Source organism: Sceloporus occidentalis, unplaced genomic scaffold, assembly GCF_023333645.1.
Source record: "Sceloporus occidentalis isolate IW3139 unplaced genomic scaffold, rSceOcc1.0.p SCAF_1, whole genome shotgun sequence".
Lineage (NCBI taxonomy): Eukaryota > Metazoa > Chordata > Lepidosauria > Squamata > Phrynosomatidae > Sceloporus > Sceloporus occidentalis.
Window position 1 is genome coordinate 61,943,010 of NW_028316981.1, and position 24,330 is coordinate 61,967,339.

The window sequence follows — 24,330 nt, forward strand, 5'->3', positions numbered from 1 at the left end:
CGCCTGCCCATCCTTCGCCCTGGCACACATGGCAGCAGGCACGCACACCCTCCGCCCGCAGTCCCTGGTTCTCCGGCTCACCCTCCACCTCTCTTCCCCCTCGGCACCCCTTTCTCCCCCTTCGCCCCTATGTCTCCCCCCCACAGATCCCCTCCCAGGCCCTGCCCAGCCCCCCCCCCCGCGAAGTCACATTGGAAGCTGGCAGCAGACCAGGGCAGAAGAGCCATTGCAGGGCACAGCAGCAGCAGCAGCAGCAGCAGCAGACGCACGGCCGCCTCCTCTCTCTCTCTCTCTCTCTCTCTGGGCCACTGAGGAGGAGGAGGCGGGGCGGGCCTAGCGGGGGTCCCTCTCCCTCCGCCCCTTCCCATTGGCTGCTCAGAGATGCCCAGCTGGGCTCTGGGCCCCTGCCTTCAACCGGACGCCAGCCTTTGCCATTGGCCCAAGCGCCGGGCGGCGGAGGGGAGTGGGCTCCCCGAGAGGGAGCGGAGGGGGCTTCAGGGCAGCAGCAGCAGCAGCAAGGCCCAGGGGCCAGGAAGAAGAAGCGGAGGGGCGCTCTCCCTCTCTTCCCCGGAGGCCGAGGCCGAGGCGGCTTGTCTTTCTCTTCCTCGCTCTCCATCCCTCAGGCCCACCTGGGGCACCTGGTGCCTAGAGGGCTGCTAAAGGGAGAGAGCAGCCTCCGAGGAAGAGGAAGAGGCCCGAGACGCAGAGGCGGGTGGGTTGGGGCTGTGCTGCAGCAGCAGCAGCAGAAGAGAAGCCCGGCCTGGGCTGGAGAAGGGAAGGGAAGGCAGCCAGGCTCCACGGCCGGAGAGGAGGGAGGACCGCTGGCCCTGCCAAGGGCGAGAGGGCCCTTCTGCCTGGCTCCCGAAGGAGGGCCTCTGAGGAGCATGGCGGGTGGCTCTTCCTCGTCTCCTCCTCCTCCTTCTCCTTCTCCGCGTAAGTACCTGTCAGGTGTGTGGCTCCATTGCGGGGCCGGGAAGGGAAGGGCCCCTGCCCCTGCTTTCCCGCCCCTCCTCCTCCTCAGCCTCCTCCCTCTACTTGGGGGGCTGCTGGGTGGGGACCGGGAGGCCCTTCTTCTTTTTCTCCCTCTCTTCCCCTTCCTCTCCCTCACTCAGCAAGGCTGGATGCGGATGCCAAGGGAGGGAAAGGAAGGGCATCAAGGCCAAGGGCCCCCAGTGGCCAGGGCTCCCGGCGTCTCTCTCTGGTGCGCAGGCAGCCGAGGAGGGAAAATGGCGAGAGGAAGGGGGGGGGGGTCGGCGTCCGTGTGGGTCCTGCCTGGCCTTTGCTTAGCGCTCTCCCTCCGCCTTGGGTCGGCCCTCTTTCCCCCGGCCTCTTTAATGGGGCTTTTCCTTTGAGGGGGCTGCAGTAGGACTGAGGGGGGGGCAAAGGGTGGGAGTGGGCTGAGGGGAGGAAAGGGGGGGCCTTGAGGAGCATCCCCAGCCAAGAGAGAGAAGCGGAGGGGGCGGGGAGGCTGGGGGAAAGGCCAGCCGAGGGCCAGAGGGCGCTGTCTGAGGGAGAGGGGCGCTGGGGCCGGACTGGGGCCTCTATAATCATATAACAATAATATATTATTATTATTATTATTATTATTATTATTATTATTATGATTATTATTCTCGAATAAGGGCCAGAGGAGCCTGGGTTGATTGGAGTTGCCTTGTGGAGAAGGGCCCTGCAAGCTTCCCTTGCAGAGGTTCCCTGTCAGTTCTTGTGAGACTTGTATGTGGGGGAGGGGGGAGGAGGGGGGAGGCTTTTCTTTCCTGTCCGTCCTCCCCTCCCCCTCCCCCTGCCAAGTGGGGAGAGAGAGAGCGAGAGCGCGAGAGCTCCCCTTGCAAGGCTCCCTGTCAGCTCTTCTGTCACTTGGAGGTGGGGGAGGGGCAGAGTCTGGGGCGAGGTTTTGACCCGATCTCTTCTCATTGTGGGCAGAAATGGAGGCTGAGCGAGAAGAGAAGGGGAGGCTCCCTTAGGCAGAGAAGGTGGACATCCCTGGCTGGGGGGCGGGGGAGTTGCAGGTGGTCCTCTTCCTCCTCTTCCTCTGAAGCTGAAGTTGACTTTAGCTTTAGCCCCCCTCCTTCCCCCCCCCCCCTTGGTCTTATTTTATTTATCCCCCCCTCCTCCTCCGCAGGTGCCTGGCTGAGCTGCCGCCCCGGGATGCCCCGGGATGCCTAGCCCCCCAGCAAGGGGTCCGCAGGGGCGCCGCCGCCACCACTACCGCCACCACTCCCGGCAGCGACTGAAGCCTGGGCTGTAATGGAAACTGGGGGCTTGGCCAGGGCGGCCCCTCCGCGGCGGGGAGACGTTGCTGCTGCTGCAGAAGGACATCCAGCCGCGGCGGCTGCAGCTGCCTTTGGCCCAGGCTCTCCTGCGGGTGGAAAGGCCATGAATATGGATGGACCACGCAGGGGCGGGGTGCCCGGCCCGGACCCTGCAGCATCAGCATCCCCAGCAGTGATGCCCAAGGGGGCCCGACCTCCGACGGGGACTCCCTCCGGCCGCCTCCCTTACGCCAAGGACCCCAAAACCGTCCACCAGCGCTTCCTCCGGAGGAGCGTGGTGGACTCCGACCAAGAGGAGCCCCCCTTCGAGCCCACCGAACCGGAGCCTCCGCCGCCCCAGAAGAAAATCCTCCTCATCTCCAAAACCCGGCGGATCATCGCGGAGCGGGCCAAGGCGGCCCAGAGGCCAGGGAAGCTGGTGGAGGAAGAGGAGGCCAGGCCGAGCAAAGAGGAGCCCTCCCCGGCCTCGGGACCAAAGGGGGACGGCGGAGGGGCGGCGGGGGCGGCGGCGGCCCCGGAGGGCCCCCAGGGACTCTTGTCCGGAGCCCAGGCGGCCTCGGAGGCAGAGGCAGCGGGGAAGGGGACTGGAGAGGGGGTCCCGGAGCTTGAAGGGGATGCCGAGAAGAAAGAAGCCCCCGAGGCCACCAAGGAGCAGGGCAAGACCAAGAAGGAGGAGGCCGAGGAAGAGGAAGAAGAGGCCGACATGAAAGCCGTGGCCACCTCCCCCGACGGCAGGTTTCTCAAGTTCGACATTGAACTCGGGAGAGGGTCCTTCAAGACGGTCTACAAGGGCCTGGACACGGAGACCTGGGTGGAAGTGGCCTGGTGCGAGCTCCAGGTAACGCCGCCTTTGGCGTGGGCTCTTTGCCCCGGGCTGGGCTGGGCTGGGGGGCAGCTGAGGACGGAGGGCGGCGACCCTAAAAAGCCTCTCGCTGGAAGCCTCTCTCTCTCTGCTTCTGAGCTTATCCGACTCGGGGCTAACTATAGCTCGGCCTTTTCATTGGTCAGGATGACCCTTCTCATCAACATGGGATGTGTAGACACACACACACACACACACAACACACACACGGCTCCTCCTAGGTTTAACCCACTCAAGCCCTGGGTTTTTACTAAAGGCAAACTGCCTGACCCATGTAAAATTGGGTCCTTTGGAATCAAGTGCCCATGCTGTCTCAGCAAATGCCTGGTTGTGTCGGGAGCTATGAAACAGGCTCCCCCCTGTGACTCCAGACAGCCCCGTTCTGACCAAAACTGTCAGAGAAATGTAGCAGTGAATCACAGCAAAACCTTTTTTTATTCCGCTCTGATTAAAATAATAATAATAATAATTCGGCAATGCTCATGCTATAGTGCGTTGGTGCTGTTGGATCAATACACTTTGTTCGTTTTCAGTGACAGTGATAGAAAATGCCACACATATGTGGGGTAAACCTATAGAGATATGGTCAGAAGTAAGTCGCATTAATGTCTGTAGGTCTTGCTCTGAAATAAGTGAACGCAGAAAATTGCAGCTGTCTACGGCAAGTGTAACTTGTAGGTGTGTCCACATTGTAGTAATAATGCAATTGGACACTGCTCTGGCTCCATGGTACAGAATCTTGGGGTTTGTAGTTTTCTGAGGTGCCCCACACTCTTTGGAAGAGAAGGTTAGGGACCTTGTAAAACTAGAAATCCCAGCTTCCATAGGATGAAGCTGCAGTATTTAAAGTGGTGTCAGACTGCATGATGTCTACAAAAATAAATCTCATTGAGTCATAGAATCATAGAAGCTGGGGATGTTCTGCCTGAAGAAGAGAAGGTTAAGAGGTGATATGATAGCCCTGTTTAAATACTTGAAGGGATGTCATATTGAGGAGGGAGCAAGCTTGTTTTCTGCTGCTCCAGAGAACAGGACCCCTGGAACAACAGATGCAAGCTACAGGAAAAGAGATTCCATCTCAATATTAGGAGGAACTTCCTGACAGTAAGGGCTGTTTGACAGTAGAACACTCTTCCTCGGAGTGTAGTGGAGTCTCCTTCCTTGGAGGTCTTTAAGCAGAGGCTGGATGGCCATCTGCCGGGGATGCTTTGATTGAGAGTTCCCACATGGCAGAATGGGGTTGGACTGGATGGCCCTCGCGGTCTCTTCCAACTCTGTGATTCTATGATTCTATGATTCTATGTTTAAGGTTTTTAGTCTCTAACAAGCTTGTCTCAATGCTATGGTGTCTCTGTTGCTTTGTTTAAAAATATCAAAGCTGGATAGATTTTGCTAACATTCATTGGCTTTGCATTACATGAATCATATAATAGATAGGGTGCTGGACCAAGTTTGTGGGCTTTATTTTTCTTTTTAAGGAGAACTGACTTTTTGAATTTATGTCTTTATTCATTGTAGATTTGTTTCTTCTTTAGTATACACTCAATTGAAAAAAGATGGATGCTGTGAACCTTTCAGCTCACTTCTGTTTTTCCTTGTTTACTTTTTTGTTGTACAGTATATTATATTTAGCACAACTGTTATATTTAGCTGTGATTGCATAAACTGGTTGTGATCTCTTTTTAAAAATATGTGTAGCCAGGGTTTGTTTGTTTGTTTATGTATGTTTTTAATGCAATATTAGCCCTCATAATGCCTGAGAACAGCAGATACTTTAAACCCTTCTTGAAATTCCTCTGCGAAGTTCGCAGTCAGTAAATAATGCATACTTTTCATTCCACAATGATACAATGATGACTAGGTGTGTATCTTTCTCATCACTTTCTGATCGCATGCTGCCTTTTATGACCTATCATGGAGCAGGCTGGTAATACTGAATTATAGAACAGCAAGACTGTTCTGTAAGATCGGAATGAATTCTGGAAATAAAAGGAAAGGAACAGTGAAAACTCAGGTCTGAATTTGTTTACAGGGATCAAAATGTAAATTGAACCAAAAGTGTGATTGATATGCTGTGTCATTAGAATTGTCTAAGTTAAAATGGGAAAAAAGACACACTGAAGATTTTGTGAAACTAAAGTCTAATAGCCGAGTTAGCACATGAATTAGTAATGCGCATAGATCACATTGTAGGAGGGAAGCTACATCAGTTTATCTGTAGTGTTTGCATCCTGCTTATCAATCAACACCAAAGTGACATCCTGACTGTATTCTTGGCTGATGCCTCAGAAATGTAATGGTGGTAGTAGGACGAGTGTGGTATGCAACTCAGTTTAGCAATTAAGTCTTCCAGTTATAAATCTGATCTCTTTAATGTCATGTAGCTGTAGTTCACAGCTTATTTTGTTAGTCATAAAAAACTTTAAAAAAAACCAACAATGTGGGTTTTAGCCTAGATCCAATGATGGATTTCTGGATCCCACTGGTTCTTCTGAAGTCAGCAGCAACCTCATGCATCCCGTGCTGTGCTCTGAAAACTTGTTCCAGAGAACAGATAAACCCACTGGAGCAGGTTGGGGCACCATGGAGTGTTGCATCAAAAGGAAAAGCTGCCCATGTTGCTTTGGCATTGGATACCAAAGTAAATTACTAGCTCTTTATTTTTATAATTCTTCATAGCATTTAAATCTATTGCCAGTCAGTTTTATTGGCTAAAGACCTGTACTGTTAAGAGACAGAAGTATCCTTTAGTTTCCATTAGGATAACCTGATCGCAATCTCTAAAGCCTATATCCTCTTAGCAGGATGATAATTTCCCACCTAGCTTTGGTAAGATGCAAAAACTCCTTGTTGGTTATCTTTTGATAACCCCACTTACCTATAATTGTGGACTGGTCATGGAGACACATTAGATTAATCACATTCTATCAAACAGTACAAGTGCTCCCAGGGGATTGTCACAAAACTGCCCCAATTCCCCCAATACTGCACATATCCTGCCTACCTGATAAGCCTAAGGTGCATGCTAAGAAATAATTTTGTCCTGATAGATCATTATTCCTTCCCTATTTGTTCTTTGCAACTAACCAAGCACCGAGAAGGATTTGCATCAAAACAAATTTCTCCCAGTTCTGTAAACGTCAGCCTGAAGGCCTGATAAGTTTAGGGTGCCAGCCCAAACACTTTAGTCTGTGTTTTTGTGAGTTCGAAGGAATGTCGTCCTTGGGCATATCAATGTTTCTTATATTAAGCTGTGCATACAGTGAATCTTAAGCCTAATCATTTTCCGAGCTAATCTGGATGTAATACTAATCTATAATTTATTGCTGTGGAAAAGATCCTAGGAGTTAGTTCTCTCCTCTTCCAACAAGGCTGTGAGGATCAGCTTGGAAGAATTTTGGAATTCCTTTTCAAATAACAAACTGTGGTTAGTTTTAATTTTGCCTCATCTGAATAAACTAGGATCATCTTGCTTTATCCTAACTATAATGCTAGGAATACATAAAAACTGCAGCTTGAAATTGGAGGCTGAGAAATGCCTGCATTAGCTCATGGCTGAACCAGACTTGTTCCTGTAATGCCAGACTATAGTTTAGCATTAATGTTCAAGAACTTTCTCTTCTAAGCATCAGAGCCAGCTAAGTAAACCCCAAAACCAGATTAGATAAGAGACAGTTACCTTTTTCTTTTGTTTCTTTTCTGAATTGCCCAGTAATTTATTGGTACTTCAAAAGTGTCTCTTGCACACCTACACTATTGACCTGAAGTATTCAGTGTGGTTTAGAAGACCCCTCTCAAAGTTAAAGTCATCAACTTTTATCTGAGATTTATACTCCTGTGAATGTCCTGAGGAGAAATAGCCAAGAGAAGTCTGGGGCGGTGAACAGGCAGTGGTTAGTCTCAGACTAGGAACTTTATTCAGTCTTCAGATAGCTCATAGCATTTTTGTGAAAGAAGGTGCTTAGACTTTCACAGGTGAGAAAATTGCTGAGAACAGATAAAAGTTTATTTGAAGTTAGAGACTATTATTTCCAGTTCCCCATCATCTTAATTCATGTCAAAGAATCTGGGAGAGTGACAGGATTCGTTTCTCTGTCTAACAGAAAATAATAGGTACATACTACTGTTCACAACTTACAGAAAACCTGGGGAAAAGGAATAGAGTCTCACTGATTTAGTCGACTGGGACAGGTTTGTGGGATCGTGGCAATTTGACAACCATATGTGCAGATTTCTATGGATCTCAGAACCACCTATATAGAGCCAGGGCCGGCCCACCCATATAGGCAAGCTAGGCGGCTGCCTAGGGGTGGCAAACTGTAGGGGGCGCTGGCGCGGTGGGATGGCAGGGAAGCTGGGAGGCCAGAGAGAGAGAGAGAGAGAGAGAGAGAGGCTGGAACGGAGGATGAGGCGAGCGGAGCAGCACCCCTTTCCTCTCTGTTTATTTCCCTCCTCTCCCTCTCTCTCATGTCTCCCTTCCCTTCCCTTTTTCCTCTTGCTCACTCCTTCCATGGCTGTGGAGGAGGGTAGGTCTCTTGGAGAGGGGAAGGGGAGGGAGGGGGACCCCAGAGGAGGTGCTTGTGGCAATGCGGCAGGTGGGCAGCCCTTTCCTTCCTCCTCTCCTCTCCTCCCTTCCTCCTCTTTTCCCTTCCTTCCTGGCTTGGTCCAGGGCTATAGAGCATTGTTTCCTAAGCTGCTAGATGTAAAATGGGAACTATATAATCCTGATTCTTGGCTATTTGTGTGTGTGATGCCTATGATTAGAAACAAAGCATTGCATAAACCCATTTAGTTTTTACAGAGTCAAGTGAAATATTTTTATGTGCCTAAAAAGTGGGATTTATTTATTATTTATTGCACTTGTATCTTGCCTTTCTTCCAAAATAGGATCCAAGGCGGTTTACAATAACTTTTAACAGATTCAACTAAAACATTAATTTACAAAAGCTAAAAATCTAAGTAAGTTTTTAGGCTTGCCAGCTAATGAAATGTATTTGAAACAAGAGCAGAACTGTGAGGGGTATATATCTTGGCTTGAACTTGTCATGTCAGAATATATTCTCTGATGATTTGTTTGAAATATGCAAATAGCTAGCAACCTAAGTTTAGATGGGATTTTGTATATTGCTGGATTACATCATCTAAAGGGCATGGTCAGAACTATGACTAACAGCACAGAGTTGTTTTCTTTCTTTGTGGAAGCATTTCTATCATCTTTATTTAAAATGGTTGGGACATTTCTGTGTATATCTTGCAAACTGGTTTAGGTCTTTCTCAGTAGATGAATGTGTTTCATTGTGAGTGTGTGTGTGTGTGTATGTGCTTGGATAATAGACACATGCTGACTTCCTTTCTGTTTATACATAGAAAGCGATTTCATGAGCATATAAAGACTATACCATGGCAATCAGTTTGTGTTGCTATTCTAAAATCTTACTTTCTCTCTGCAACACTAAGAAGGGTGAGATACAAAGTAAGAAATAATAGATTCCCAGTGGTGTCATAGGAGGGTGCGGGGAATGCTGGCTCCACAGAGTGACACCCCAGAAGAGGGGTAATACCCAGCCAAGTGGCCCCCTCATGTCCCTACCACACACCACTTTATTCAGGAATAAAGCAGCATGGGGCAGGGAGGGAGAGGGCCCAGCACACTTCCACCTCTCTGCCCCGCATTGCTTTATTCACAAGTAAAGCACTGTATGGCAGGAAGGTGAGGGTGCACCCTTTTGGCCCCAGCCCTCCCCTCCCCCAGTTGTTAGTCCCAACTAGAGTCGATTTATTCAGTCAATGGGAACTTGGTAAATTAATACTTATGTAAATTCCATTGATTTCATTGGTCTGCTCTAGTAGGGACTGAGAATTGGACTTAGGCCTAAGGTTCCAATTCTGTGATCCCCTGGAGAGAGTATCCCAAAGGGCATAGGGGATGTGCTCTAAGACTGGGAAGGAAAGTCTACTATTGGAGAAGGAGTTCTATCCTTGCTAGCCTTCATGATGGGATCACAGGGAACTCTGCAGCTCTGGAGGGGTGAATAAGGTAGATCTGCATGATTTAAAAAACGAACAAACTTGTGTTCTGTGCCTCCATATATGCCTGTGTTTTGAGTTGCAGACATGGGAGCACATCATCTTTCCACTGTAGAATGTCTGCCCATGACCACAGAGACTACTCAGATGTCTGATACCTAGCAGATAAATATTGTGGCTGATTTTTATTTTTATTTTATTTTTTATTTTTTTGCATAGGTCTGGAACTGAGCTACACAAAGTGTTGTATAATACAGAAGGATATTAAAACCATATAGTGCTATTATCTCTTGAAGCCAAAATATATGCAAATGAAAAGATTTAAATTGTAAGCCAGAAAGGTGCTGCTACAAAAGAGTATTTCCCATGTGGATGAAGAAAATGACATGGACCATATCACTGATTAATCTTTCTTTCTGTTGTGTACACCTCACTTAGGCATTACCTTTCTTTTATTTTTTGTGTGCTTGTGGTTTCTCATATTCCATCCAAGGCCTTGCGGATTATACAGCAGATTCTCACCTGGGTTGCAATTTGGCAGATAAGAATGAGTGAAAATTCCAGAGGCTCCTGGGATCTTGTTCATGAATGGCAAGCTAGTTTAAGCTGCTTCTTTATCTCCCTGTCTGCTTGCAGGAGTGGCTGAAGTCACCAAAAATTAAGCAGAAAGCAAACCCTTAAGTGTCCTTCTCAAGTCCCAAAATAACCAAGGATCAGTAAGCAACAGATTGTGGCTTGTTAGGGTCTCTTAGGCCCATTACAAACAGGCACCCTAGTACGTGACAAGCACGTACTAGGGTTAGAAAGGGGCGTCACTTCTTGATGCCCCTAACCCTAGTACGGACCCAGTCCGTACAAAATGGCGGCGCCCTATACAGATGGGCACCACCATGACTACGTCACCACCGCTCCGCCTCCAAATGAGGCGGCGCGGTTGTGATGTCGCGCCACGTGAGGGCACCTAGAGCGCCCTTTCTGTGGCGCGAGAAGGAGCTCTGAAACGGAGCTCCTTCTGCCATTTGTGTCGCTGGAGCAGCTTTTGGATGGCTGCACCAGGGACGCAAGGGAGAAAGGGGCCGAGCGGCCCCTTTCTCCTCCTCCTCGCCGCCATCGGGTGTCCTTGGGGCATGAAGCCCCAAGGACACCCCTTTCCAGGCCGCAGGGAAGCGGCCTTTTGCTGCTTCCCCGCGGCCTGGAAAGTGGCTGATCGGGGCCTCAGAGGCTTCCGTTGTGGCAGCTAAGGCCCTGATACAGCGGGGAAAGGGCCGGTTACAGGCCGCCCCAAACGGGCAGTCTGTAACCTGCCTTGGGCTGCTGTCATTCTTACTGCTTCCACTTTGCTCACAGTCACATTACTGTTGCTGTGTCAGTACAGAGTTTGGAACCAAATTAAATTGCTTTGATCTTGCTGTTGTGGCTCAATATGGGACAGAAGCTCAATATAGGTGACCATATAGGTGAGACTTTCTGAACTGCCTGTGCTGATATCCTAAGATAATTTTTAAAAGAAAAGTTTCAAACTGTGTGGATGGGAGTACTGTCACCTCTTCTTTTTCTGTTTTTCTTCAGTGCATTGGGGAAAGAATTATTCTATTTTATTTATATGTTGCCTTTTTCCTGGCATACGACACAGACGTAAAAATAAGAGGCTAAATTGTCTTCTGTCCACTATGCTGAAGCAGGGGGAGCTGAATACAAAGCTTTCAGGAGTTGGTTTTCTAAAATGACTATTAAAAAATTTCCCACTTGCAGCTGACTTTCATTTTGCAAAAGATGCTTCTTTTTTCCTAGTTGTGCTTTGTTTTGTTTGCAAAAGCCTTGTCATCCTCCTCATCCCTCCACAGCAGAAAATTTGCTGCAACAGAAAGGAGAAAGTCAGTATCTGGCCAAAGGACAGTTCCCTTCCTTTCCTATCTCATTTGCAACTTGTCTGAGGTTCCCTTTCTTTGCAGAAGTGACTGCTAAATTAACAGTTCAGCTGTATGCATGTTTATTCAGATGTAAGCCCCACTGATGGTGTTTATGTGTGCATAAGATTGTGTTGCACATTTGGCAACAATTTAAGCCTGAAAGCATTGGTGTGATTATTGTTTCACTTTTTCATGAGTCTTTTGAAAAGAAGAATAATGACTAGCCATGCTTACACTTTGTAAACCGTTTAGGGAGTGGTTAAGTGCACAGATAAGCAGTATAGAAATATACTTGCTATTGCTATTGCTGTGTTCTGCTTTGGGTCTTCAAAGTGATCCATATAACATTTGTCATTTTTTAGAATGTCCCTGCAAGGGAGATTATCATTCTCATTTTCCTCATACTTCAGGTGGGAATCTGGTATGTGTTAAGACTATGTGAAACCCAATCCTTTTTATGTTTAACAAAAAATAAATCCTTCAGCATTTAGTGGGGCTTACTCCCCAGTATGGGTGAGTCAGACTTCACCAAAATCATGAATCTCTGAAGATACCAGCCACAGCTGCTGTCGAAACCTCAAGAATAAACTCTTCTAAAATAAGGCCTCATAGTCCCCAAAAACACAAAAAAGCTATTCATCAAAATCATTGGAACTGAAGTATTTCTCATTTACTACAATCAGATATAAACTTAAACTAGAAGTAAGTCCAACTAAATTCTTGGAGTGAAGGAATTTATCAGTAGACAAAAATAGGAGTGCATTGTCTCATAGTTCTTCATTATTAAAGTTTCTTTAATATAAACTACTGGTTATGATTTGTAATTCTTGTGGCTTACTAAGGGCCATACAGACAGGCCAAAATAAAGCTGCTTCGGGTCACTTTGGAGGTATGCTGTTTAAATGATGCATGCGTCTGAAGAGTCCGGAAGCCACGCCAAAGCCACACTCCAATCCTAAGTACTGGAACACAGCTTTGGTGCAGCTCTCTCCAACTGGAGGATTTTGAAAAATTCATTTCAGCTGGACAATCAGAATAGTTCCAGTTCATTTCCTCAGTGAATAGATTTAAGGTTTGGTAACAGAGGGAGAGTATTATGCTGTTCTTAAATAAAAGGTGCCTTTTGTGTAGACATTTATGTAAAAATTTGTCTACATAACAGTGAGCATGTTTCATGGCTAAGGCTTAGCTATTTACTGTTGTGAATTTGCTAAGTGGGGGAATGGGAGGTACCATATTATCAGAAAGCATGTCTTGGGCCTGAAAAATGAAGAAAGCACTGTAACAAGAGGTTGAAGGAGCAATCTTCTCTGCCCCCCCCCCACACACACTATCACCCAACTACTTGTAGAAACCACATATCATATTACAGTACTTCAGAACATTCCCCAAATCTTCAGAGTGGTATGACATAGAAGTAAGAGTAGAGAAGATTTCTGTCCTTCATTGTATTGTTCAGCTGACTTGCTTGTCTAGACATCCCACCCAATACAGTATATGGTAAAATATTGTGATATATGTACACATAATTGGTGACACTACCAATGAGCATAGCACACAACATTAAGATTCTTTTTTCAAACATTCGGTTTGAAAAAGTATCTTTAATTTAGTTGGAGAGTTTAAAAAAAAATTGCCACTCTGGTCAAGTCTGGGTGCAATCATTTTTAAAAGCTGGAGACACTTTAAAATAATAATTTAACAAAACCTCATAAGCACAAGTTAACTTTAAAATGTAAATCTTTTGGGGAAAACATAATAAAATCATCAAATGAACTTTTGTAACAGCTTTATCAGTGTCATATACCCATTTATTTGCTCTTTAGCAAAGAAAATCAAACGCTGATTCTGCCAGTCCAAATAAAATAAAATAAAACAAACAAATGGTGCTGCTAAAATGACCCCCATAATAGACAACTGAAGGAAGTACAGAAATTCTGAAATTCTGCAGTAGTCAATACTTAACAGTACCAAGAAACTACGCAGGACATTACCTCTACCCTATCTTATTAACTATACCATCATCTAGTGATTATGACACAGTGCCAAACTTACTTTTTACTGACCTGTTCAATAAAGTCACCACTGGAATCGTCATTTAAAAAAAATCTGTCTCTGTATATAAAGCAGGGTGGGAATGGTATAGTCCTCCAGATGTTTTTGAACTGCACTCTTCATCCTTGACTATGCTGCCTGAAGCTCCTGGGAGATACAGTTCAACAACATCTGGAAGGCTGCATAGTTCCCACTCCAGGTATATAGAGTAGAGATATACTTTTGGAATGTGTAGCTGAGAATTAAATAAAAGGCATGAAATATTCCTTGGAAGCCTGGTCTTCCATATCTACAGTACTGACTGAAGGTGTGTTTTTGTTTGTTTGTTTGTTTTGTGGTTCAGGGGGGAAAACACAATTACTCTAGTTTTCAGATGGGGTTTGGCTTGACAAACTGTATTTAAAGTATCTATTAAGCAGGTGCAAGAGTTATTTACTATTACATTGTACAAAATCCTATTAGGAAAAAGTTGACATTATGACCTTCCTCCATCTTGTTGTCCAAAACCTGTTCAGCATTAGCTTAAACCTCTTAGGGAATTAGTTTACTTTGACAAAAGAGTTTGTTTGCTTCATTATTTTAAGGTTTATGTAACTAACTTAAAGTATGTATGACTTTCCAGCCAAGAACAGATACAGGCAAGGATAAATGCAGGTGGACCAAAAACAAAGAGCAAACTATTAGATTCTGTCTTTATCATTCCCATGGAATCTTTGGATGGTCCTATTGCAGCAAAAACTGCTAGTGGAATCTAGCTTTAGGTTACTCTTTGCTTGTGTGTCTTCCAGACAGTGGCTTTCCATTACTCATCCAGGACCAGGATTGAGACATTGTACTTAGCTTAAACAAGCTAACTCATTGCCATATTATCTCCCACCAAGGCCAGTCCAAGATATGCTGCTGCCTAAACCAGAATCCAGATGGCACCCTTTCCCCATTCTAATGCCAAGATTTTTAAATGCCTCTACATATTTTAAGACACCCTTTCTTGCCTTTAAGCTATGCCACCACATTATGCCACCTAAAGCAATCTGCCTAGCCTCTGCTTGAAGCAGACCTCAGTCACAGCATAGATCAGCTCACACTTCATGCATCCACAAAACACTGCACCAAAATGGCAATGACATTAAACATGCTAATTTACAACACATTATATTTTTGTACTATACTTTAAATACTCTCTTACTGACTGAAAACATACATTATATTTATGAGCAATTACATAGCTTTACAGTTTAAGCTTCATATGTTCTGGAGTTTGGAATACTTATGTGATAAACTTGAACACGCATGCTGTGTTTGGCTGAGGGCAGGGCATAATTGTGATGGGGATTGTGATATTGACAGAGAAAACAGTTTTCATCAGATTATTTGCTGTGCTTCTCCTACCCCCACCACTAATCTTTGGCAAACAGTGGAGCCATAAAACTGCAAGATCTCATCTAAGAACATTAGATGCACCAATGCTTGGCATCTATCACTAGATCAATAGTTAAAATTCTGGTGCAGCTCTTTCATATGCAGTTTATCTGTTGCAAGCAGTGTCCCTTTTATATGTGTAAAGGTGCCAATTCATGCCACTCCATCACATCTAATGCCTGCAATTATGCCTGATTGTATTCAGTCTGCGGTAGGGCCTATCTTTGATTTGATTTATTGTATACAACTTTTTAAAAATGCTTTAAAATATTGTTTATTAATTAATGAATGCTAAAGAGAAGTTTACTGTTCTTGCTTTCGTTTAAGAAAATGGGATAACACCAATATGTCAAAATTATTAGCCACATAATATAGAAAGTTAGCTTCTCTTCTGGTTAGATATATTACTACAATGAGTGAACAAAGGATGAACATATTTAGTTACTGTATATAGTCGTGTATAAGTTGACCTCATGTATAAGTCGAGGGCAGGTTTTGGGGGCAAAATCATGGATAAGTCGACCCGTGCATAAGTTGAGGGTCAAACTCAGAGACATGTAACAAAGGCTCTAAATGGGGGGGGGGGGGGGAGGGACCACTTTGCTCCCTCCTTCTCCCTCTCTGGACCTCTCCCAAGGGTTATGATTTGGGCATGCAAAATGTGGACATTTCCCTCCCTTCCCCACAACCTTCCCCAAGGCTGAAGCCTTGCAAAAAGGGGGACACAGACCTCTGATTTCCCTCCCTTCCTCACAACTTTCCCGAAGGCTGATGGCTTGCAAAAAGGGGGACACCAACCTCTGATTTCTCTCCTCTCTCTCCTCTTTCCCTTCTTCACAGCTTTCTCAAGGCTCATGGAGAAATATTACCATATTGACCTGTGTATATGTCTACCTAGGATTTTGGAGCCCATTTTGGGCTTAAATTTTTCGACTTATTGATGAATATATACGGTAGTCATAATTGTTGAATAAATAAATGGCATCTGTCATGGTTGGGTCTACATAGGTCCTCAGGAAATGCAGAATAAATGGATATTTAACTCCATCGATATTCCATTTTTCTCCTGAACTGAAACTGAACTGAGATTATACATGTGTGCCAAACCAATTACTGAATAGTTAGTTATTGATCTGAACTGGAACTAAACTAGAATAACTTTAGCCACAGGTAGAAGCATACAGTAAATGAATCACACATTTTAATGGATTGAATTCATTATAAATTCTGTGTAACCCTACTATTTCAGATAAGGACATGGTTTTTAGGATATTCACAAGGATGCATTCAAGTTCTATCACTGATAGAATGGCTTAGTCATTGGAATAGGGCTGATTCCTTGTACTCACTGTAGCCCTCCATGTATTCTACTCTGGCAAACTGAGATTGGGAAACACTCTGAAGCATATTTTTGAGTGATACAGAAGACTGCAGTAGGATAATGGAGCAGAGGACAGAATAGGGGAATTTCAGCACAGAATAAGTAAAGAGATAGTAGAGGAACACCTTGTTAATCTAAATGAATTTAAGTCTCCGGGACCAGATGAACTCCATCCAAGGTTATTAAAAGAACTGGCAAATGTAATATCGGAGCCATTGGCAATCATATTTGAAAACTCCTGGAGAACAGGAGAGATCCCAGCAGACTGGAGGAGGGCAAACGTTGTCCCCATCTTCAAAAAGGGGAAAAAAGAGGATCCCAACAATTATCGTCTAGTTAGTCTGACATCAGTTTTAGGAAAGATTCTGGAGCAGATCATTAAACAGAGATTCTGTGAACATCTAGAAGGCAATTCCATAATCACAAAAAGTCAACATGGGTTTCAGAGAAACCAGTCATGCCAGACAAATCTAATCTCTTTCTTTGATAAAATTACCAGTTTGGTAGATGAAGGGAATGCTGTGGATATAGTATATCTTGATTTCAGTAAGGCCTTTGACAAGGTTTCCCATGACATTCTTGCAAACATGCTTGTAAAATGTGGGCTAGACAAAGGAACTGTTAAATGGATCTGTAATTGGTTGACCGGCCGAAGCCAAAGGGTGCTCAACAATGGCTCTTTTTCATCCTGGAGAGAAGTGACCAGTGGGGTCCCACAGGGCTCTGTCCTGGGCCCAGTGCTATTCAACATCTTTATCAATGACCTGGATGACAGAATTGGGAGCATACTTATCAAATTTGCAGATGACACCAAATTAGGGGGAATAGCTAATACCCCAGAGGACAGGATCAAGATTCAAAATGACCTGAATAGACTAGAAAGCTGGGCCAAAGCTAACAAAATGAAATTCAACACAGAGAAATGTAAGGTATTGCACTTAGGGCGGAAAAATAAAATGCACAGATATAGGATGGGTGACACCTGGCTGAATGAAACTACGTGTGAAAGGGATCTAGGAGTCCAAGTAGACCACAAGTTGAACATGAGTGAACAGTGTGATGCGGCAGCTAAAAAGGCCAATGCTATTTTAGGCTGCATCAATAGAAGTATAGTGTCTAGATCAAGAGAAGTAATAGTGCCACTGTATTCTGCTTTAGTCAGGCCCCACCTGGAATATTGTGTCCAGTTCTGGGCGCCACAATTCAGAAAGGACATTGAGAAACTGGAGCGTGTCCAAAGGAGGGCGACAAAAATGGTGAAGGGTCTGGAAACCATGCCCTATGAGGAACGACTTAGGGAGCTGGGGATGTTTAGCCTGGAGAAAAGAAGGTTAAGAGGTGATATGATAGCCCTGTTTAAATATTTGAAAGGATGTCATATTGAGGAGGGAGCAAGCTTGTTTTCTGCTGCTCCAGAGAACAGGACCCGGAACAATGGATGCAAGCTACAGGAAAAGTGATTCCACCTGAACATTAGGAGGAACCTCCTGACAGTAAGGGCTGTTCGACAGTGGAATGCATTTCCTCGGAAGGTGATAGACTCTCCTTCCTTGGAGGTCTTTAAGCAGAGGCTGGATGGCCATCTGTCAGGGATGCTTTGATTGGATTTCCTGCATGGCAGGGGGTTGGACTGGATGGCCCTAGTGGTCTCTTCCAACTCTGCGATTCTATGATTCTATGATTGAGTGGAAAAGAAATCTTACTGTTTGAGCAAAGATCCACTTAGAGCATCACTGAATTTTAGCCATTATATACATGCGTCTCCACAAATCTAAAATGTCTTCCTCAGGCACCCATCCACCTGAGAAAAGCGTTGGTGGGGCATGGATCCAACCTTCAGTGGGTCGGTGCCTGGGGAACGCACTGATCCAGCTGGGAAAGGGGTGGGATTGGCAGACACACCCTTCCCGGCTACTCCCTCCTGGACTTTTTCCTCCCAGGGGAAAAGCCCAGAAGGCAAGAGGGTTCTCACTTAATGGCAATTCTAAAATGAACCTATCATGGAGGTTCTTTGACAAGGTTTGTTCAGAGAAAGTTTGCCATGACCCTTCCTGAGGCTGAGAGAGTGTGACTTGTCCAAGGTCACTCAGTGGGTTTCCATGGACAAGTGAGGATTTAAATCCTGGTCTCAAGTCGTACACTCAAATCACTGCACCACACTGGCTCTCTGTATTATATTTGTTGTTATTATTGTTGTGTGCCTTCTTTTAAATGCTTGTTGTTGTGTTTCTTCAAGTTGTTTTCAACTTATATCTATATCTAGATGTATATATCTGTCTGTGGGTGTGGGTGTATTTGTGTGTGCAAGAATTATATATAAATACATGCGTGAGTGTATATGTATATGTGTTTCTGTGTGTGTATATATATGTGTGTGTATTTATGTGTGTTTGTATGCTAATATATATGTGTGTGCGCACATACACGTGTGTGTTTGTATATATGTGTGTGTGTGTGTATGGGTGTGTGAGTATATATGTGTATGGTGTGTGCATGTGTGTGTGAGTGTATATGGGGTATATGAGTGTGTGTGTGTATATATGTATGTATATATACGAGAACCGTGACCTTGGTCTTAGAAAGGCGGTATACAAATAAAATTTTACTTACTTACTTACTTACTTGAACATTCGCGGAGGGGTGACCTCCACTACTTTCAACCTGGCGCATGCACAGGGGCCACCCCATTCAAGTCTATGGAGCTTGAATATGCACGAGCCTTTGTTTTCATTCGGGGGTTTCTGGAATGGATCCCCCACAAAAGCGGAGAACCAGCTGTGACCTTGCCCCACTAATTCAAGGGGGACCTACGGTACTTCTAGTTTTTTCCAACCTATGTGGCAACCTGATAATGAGGTTTTCTTGACCATTTTCTTTAGAAGTTTGCCCTTGCCATCCCTTGAGGCTGAGAGAGTGTGACTCACTCAAAATTACCCAGTGAGTTTCCATGGCAGAGCTGGGATTTAAACTCTGGTCTCCTAGGATCCTAGTCCAGCACTCAAACCATAGCACCACACTGTTGCTGTGTACTTTCATCTCGTTTCTGACTTATTGCGACCACAAGGGTACCCTATTGTGGGGGTTTCTTACCAGTTTTCTTCAGAGGAGGGTTGATATGGCCATCCTCTGAGACTGAGAGAGTGTGACCCAGTGGGTTTCCATGACCAAGCTGGGATAGGAACCCTGGTCTCCAAAGTCATCCAATGCTCAAACCATTATGCTAGCTCCTTTTTGTCATCCTCTGTTCTATATTGTAGAAACAATCCAGTTTGATACCACTTTTAAGTGCTGCAGTTCCATCCTATGGAGTCCTGGGATTTGTAGTTTTGCTTCAGCTTTTTCTGTGAAAGAGTGCTGGTTCCTCACAGAACTACCAATCCCAGGATTCTGTAGGATGGAGCCATGGGAGTTAAAGTGGCCTCCAACTACATTATTTCTCCATTGTAGATAATAATGAACGACCACAAAATACCATTAAATCGCACAGCAGGATTTAGAAAATGCCTAGAGAGGATGCCTCCAGCATGACTAAGGTGAACATAGATTCGTCCTGGAAGACCGCCAGATGGTTCAAGAGACCCTCCAGATGCCTAGAGAGATCTCTCATCTGACCATGGTTACTGATACTGTGAAATACCGAAAATGAAACGGTAGTTACCGATACTGTGGATACGGGGATGAGGTGGATGATCTGTATTTATTCATATTAAAGATCTTAATCCATGGTGTTGAACAAAGATAGCACTGAAATGTAAAACTAACAGTTTTGCAAGAATGTATGAGAGCAAGTTAGATGTGTTCATATTCAATAGACAATAAATACTAAAAGAGATTCCACTTTTGTTAATAATACTCTCTTTTTTTTCTTGAAAGAATAATTTAGAAATATGCCCATAAATATAATAATCCCTATGAAACACCCTCTGCAAATATGCAGTGGATTAGCTGGTTTATTCTTGTCACACTTTCTGACCAATGTATTGTCAGTATAGCAGCATAAGGCTTTGCAGTTGTTTCACCTGATTCACATAGTTTTTCAGTTCAATAGGTCACAGGACTGAGCTGTATAGCAACGATAAAGCATTTACAAAATAGGAACAGTATAACATTTCCAGGTATTTCAAAACTACGAGTGTTTGTGAGAAGGTAGATGGATGGATGGTTTCCCTATTGGAGGAGAGACTGAAATTGGGTGAGAATTGAAAAATGTGTGGTATTTATTTTATTTTCATCAAACAAACAAACAAAATATGGCTATGTTTGAAAAACATCAAATGTTTAATTTGTAACTTTGGGCCCGAACAGACAGGCCAAAATAAAGCTGCTTTGGGTCACTTTGGAGGCATGCTATTTAAATGACGCATGTGTCTTAAGAGGCCGGAAGACATGCCACAGCCATGCTCCAGTTCTAAGGACTGGAGCACAGCTTTGGCACAGTTTCTGGCCTCTTAAGATCTGTGCGTCCTTTAAATAGCATACCTCCAAAGTGACTCAAAGCAGCTTTATTTGGCCTGTCTGTTCGGGCCCTTACTTTAGTATATAGAACTGTATAGTTTGGCCATACACAATATTTATAGAGTGATCCTGGGCATGTACTAGAAGTTAGATCCACTCACCCTGTTTAGTGGGCTCAGATTAGCATGCACACAGCTTCAAAAGTATTGCTAAAGTTATATATAAGCAAAATTGTAAATCTATATAAAGAAGACTACAAATTATTGTGCCTTAAGCACATGTATTTAGGCAGGTGACAAGTAGCAAAAGATGCAAATTAAAACAATAAACAATAAATCAATGAAATAAGTGAGACAGAAATAGTATATACATCTGCTCCTCCTTTTCCGCGGGCCCCCTCACAAAAACAGAGTTTCACTTATATTCAAGCTCCATTGGCTTGAATATAGGCACGGCTGCGCTGTGGGCGTCTGCCCCATTCATTCTCCCTCCATTCATCCCTTGTACATAACCAAGGGACACGATTCTGAAGACTGCGAGAATGGAGGGAGGACTGTAGTATAATATTAAGCATTTTAGATATGAGTGTTGCATATGGACTAAATCCAATTATTAGTCACCAGTAGAGTAAACCTATTGAATCAACTTGAGAAGTCAACACACACATATGTCCCATTGATTCAAAACCATCTTTTATATCTAAGGCTGATTAGGGAACAGCAGAACAATGCATAAATACACATATTGCTCAGAAAGTGTGCATACATCATGGAATAATTGTCTTTTACATTTTTACGAAAATGCCTAGCACCAAGGATGATAAACCATATTTATTGCATTTATGATATTGAGTCTTGCTTGATATAATAAAACCTTGATTCATAAATGTGTCCATATCATGCAATATACAAACAACATAAAACAATTTAAAAGCTAATAAGTACATAATTACAACAATAGTACAAAAATAAAGAGCAGTTAGTGAGAGTAAATGTGATCTAATTTCTTGAGTGTTGGACTGGACTGGGACTCTATGATTCAAATTCCCGCTCAGCCATGAAAACCCACTGGGTGACCTTGGGCAAGTCACACTCTCTCAGCCTCAAAGGAAGTCAGTGGCAACCCTCCTCTGAATAAACGTTGCCTAGAAACCCCAAGGGCCTTACAGTTGCCCTAATTTGGAAATGATTTGAAACCATACAACAATATGAACAGTTAAGGAAGGATGGCATCAGAAGGCACATTTTTAGGTAGGCATATAAAGCTGAATACAGTCTCTGCCTCTCAGATTCTGCATGGGAGGATGCTCCACAGATTGTGTACCATCCCTCTGAAGTCCTGTCTTCATCATATTATGCAGTGACATTCTGTTGGATGTGAACCGATAAGTCCTTTATTGAACAATCCAGGAATGAACAGGATCATTATAAGAGTGGGTAGTTTCCATGTTGTCATGGTGCTGAGGTGTTTATGGCTTTGTATTTCAACAATACAACCTTGAATGTGGCTCAATAACTAATAAGCCACCAATGAAAGGACTGTTTCCTTCCTTGTACTGATCTAAATGAGTCATGAATTTTAGATCTATAGAGACCACAATACTAAAATAAAATTCACATTTATTCCATGCTTTAATAAAATATTGATTGGGCCAGAGCTATCTTTGTTTATTAGGCTAATTATAAGGATGCCTTTAGAAAAGAAGAATAGAATAGGTTAACACCGTTTAGGATAAGGCACATCCCATAGTAGATTTATTTTTTGTAACAATAAAGGTAGAGTCAGGTTTTCAAATAATAATAATTGTGCTAATGCTATTGAAATGTCTTGTGAATGATGCTGTAGCAAATTGTGAGATAGACATAAGTTTCTAAACTCAGTAAAATGGGGTATATGTGGGAGTTTGAAATGTCGAAAGTATAATGTAGTTCATTGTTGTGGGTTTTCTGTGAACTTGCTATAGTTCACTGTTGCTTACATACAAAATGAAGTACATCTAAATTCAGTGCCAACACTGAGTTCATTGTGTCCCCATCCCAGCTCAGAGCTTATTTAGCTGAGTGACTGGTACAAAGCAAAGTCTGTCTACATGGATGTGAAATGAAATGGATGAGAGAGAATCAGGTGACCTACTAGTGTTAGGTTTCTGGTGAGTTATGGTGACCCTATCACAGGGTTTTATGGCAAGATTTGTTCAGAGAGGATTTGCTATTGCCTTCCCGTGAGGCTGGGAGTATGTGACCTGCCCAACATTACCCAACGAGTTTTATGGGAATCAAACTCTGGCCTCCAGAGTCATAGTCCAAGCCAAACCACTATGCCATTCTGGCTCTCATGTACAGTTTAGTTAAATCAGAAAATGCATATGTTATACTGCAGTTTACTTTCAGCATTACTGAGCTTTGTATCACCTACACTGGGAGAATTCTCAGCTCTTTTCCACATGGGTTATGACAGTTTTGCTCAGGTCAGGTTTTCAGATGAACCAGAAGGCACTTCATAGCAAACACAGTTTTATTTCCTCACTTCTACTTAAGAAGCTTCACCTATACCTTCTCCATCTTTTTTATGCAAAAACAGTACTTCGGCTGTTTTTCTCTGCTAATAACCCAATTACTATAATAGTTTTATGCTTAAATTTCTTGTGGTTCCCAAGAGATCATATTGTCATTCATGTTTTGTATGCAGTAAAGTCTCAAATGATGGCAATAGCAAACCCTTTCTGAAGAAACTTGCCAAAGGGAACCCCATGACAGGTTAGCCTTAGGGTCACCATAAGCTGAAAACAATTTGAAGGCATTCAGTAATAACAACAAAGGGGCAGTCTGCAACCACCCCTTTACTGGCTGGATCAGGGCCACAGCAACCTCATGTTGCAGCCCCAATCTGGCCTCTGGAGGGCACAAAAAGGAGCTGCAAGAAAAGCTCCTTTTTGTGCCCTCCAAGGGGTGCCATAGCTGTGGCGGCACAGCTTTATGATGCCCATCGGTGCTGCATCATGGGGATGCAGCACTGGAGGGGCACCATGATGGTGCGTGCTGTGTAGACCAATGCATGCCAAAGTGGCACCCTAGGGGCAGGGTTAGGGCATCCAGTGTGCGGATGCTACACCCTAACTCCTCCCACAAGCCGGCACAATGTGCCGGTCTGTAGAGGTTCAAAGTCTATGAAAAAGTCTATAATGTCTTTGCTAGAAGGCTTCCATACTGGGGTGTTTGCATATTAGTACAGGTTAACAACCCTGGAAGTGTCTTTTTATGTTAGCCACAGCTTTGATTACAGTAACACAAAGGCATTATTTCTTTTTCAGTGTCAGTGGGTCCAGCAACTAAAGCACTGATTGAAACTGTTTTTTGGTCTCAGGACACACTTGAAGCCTTTATGGCCTGTCATGCAGTAGCAAATAACTCTAATTACAACCTGGCATTGCAACTCTCCAGTGACCCAAATTTGAATCAATGCCTGTGCTTTACATAACACAGAAAGCAGAAAACACAGAACCAGCTTTCTTGCCTGAGCAATATAGCCTTGTGTTTTGGAGCTGAGGGTGGAATGAATAATTGTTACTACTGTCATGCCTTTGGCACACTTTTGTCTGGACTGTTAAAAGGAACCTAAGTCCTATACTTTGATCATATGTTTAGAAGTATTTTAGGATCTCCTTTTCTTCTTGTGATAAAGAAAAATCCACAGAATAATTAAAAGTGTTCTTCCTCCTCCTCCTTTTTTTGGCATACTTCTGTAATATACCAATGCCACTTGATACACTTCGGGGAAAAAAAAATCAAAACTTTCAAACACTGCTTTTGTTCCAATTTATCATTCTAGTATGACCTTCCACTTGCACACACAGTGTATCATAACCTACTTAGGTTCACTTTTTGCATCCACAATCCTAGCTTTCTCCCACATGAAGTACTTCTCTGTATATAGGCAGTCTAAGAGGGT

The 24,330-nt window shown here is 44.1% G+C and overlaps 1 protein-coding gene across 8 annotated transcripts in view; it reads left to right on the plus strand.

Moving 5' to 3' along the window:
- Nucleotides 1-390: 390 nt before the first annotated feature.
- Nucleotides 391-24,330, plus strand: part of LOC149321477 (serine/threonine-protein kinase WNK2-like) — a 155,823-nt gene continuing 131,883 nt past the window's right edge. For 5 of the 8 annotated variants that reach the window (XR_016281050.1, XM_089522937.1, XM_089522906.1 and 2 more), the window contains exons 1-2: nucleotides 395-933; nucleotides 2,123-3,111. Coding sequence is in view for 7 of the 8 variants with exons in the window: in XM_089522937.1 (XP_089379063.1) it covers nucleotides 2,248-3,111 (864 nt within the window). In the remaining variant the exon portion in view is untranslated. Of the gene's footprint in view, nucleotides 934-2,122; nucleotides 3,112-24,330 lie in introns of all 8 variants that reach the window. The other 3 variants (XM_089522956.1, XM_089522947.1, XM_089522920.1) reach the window with 3 other exon arrangements.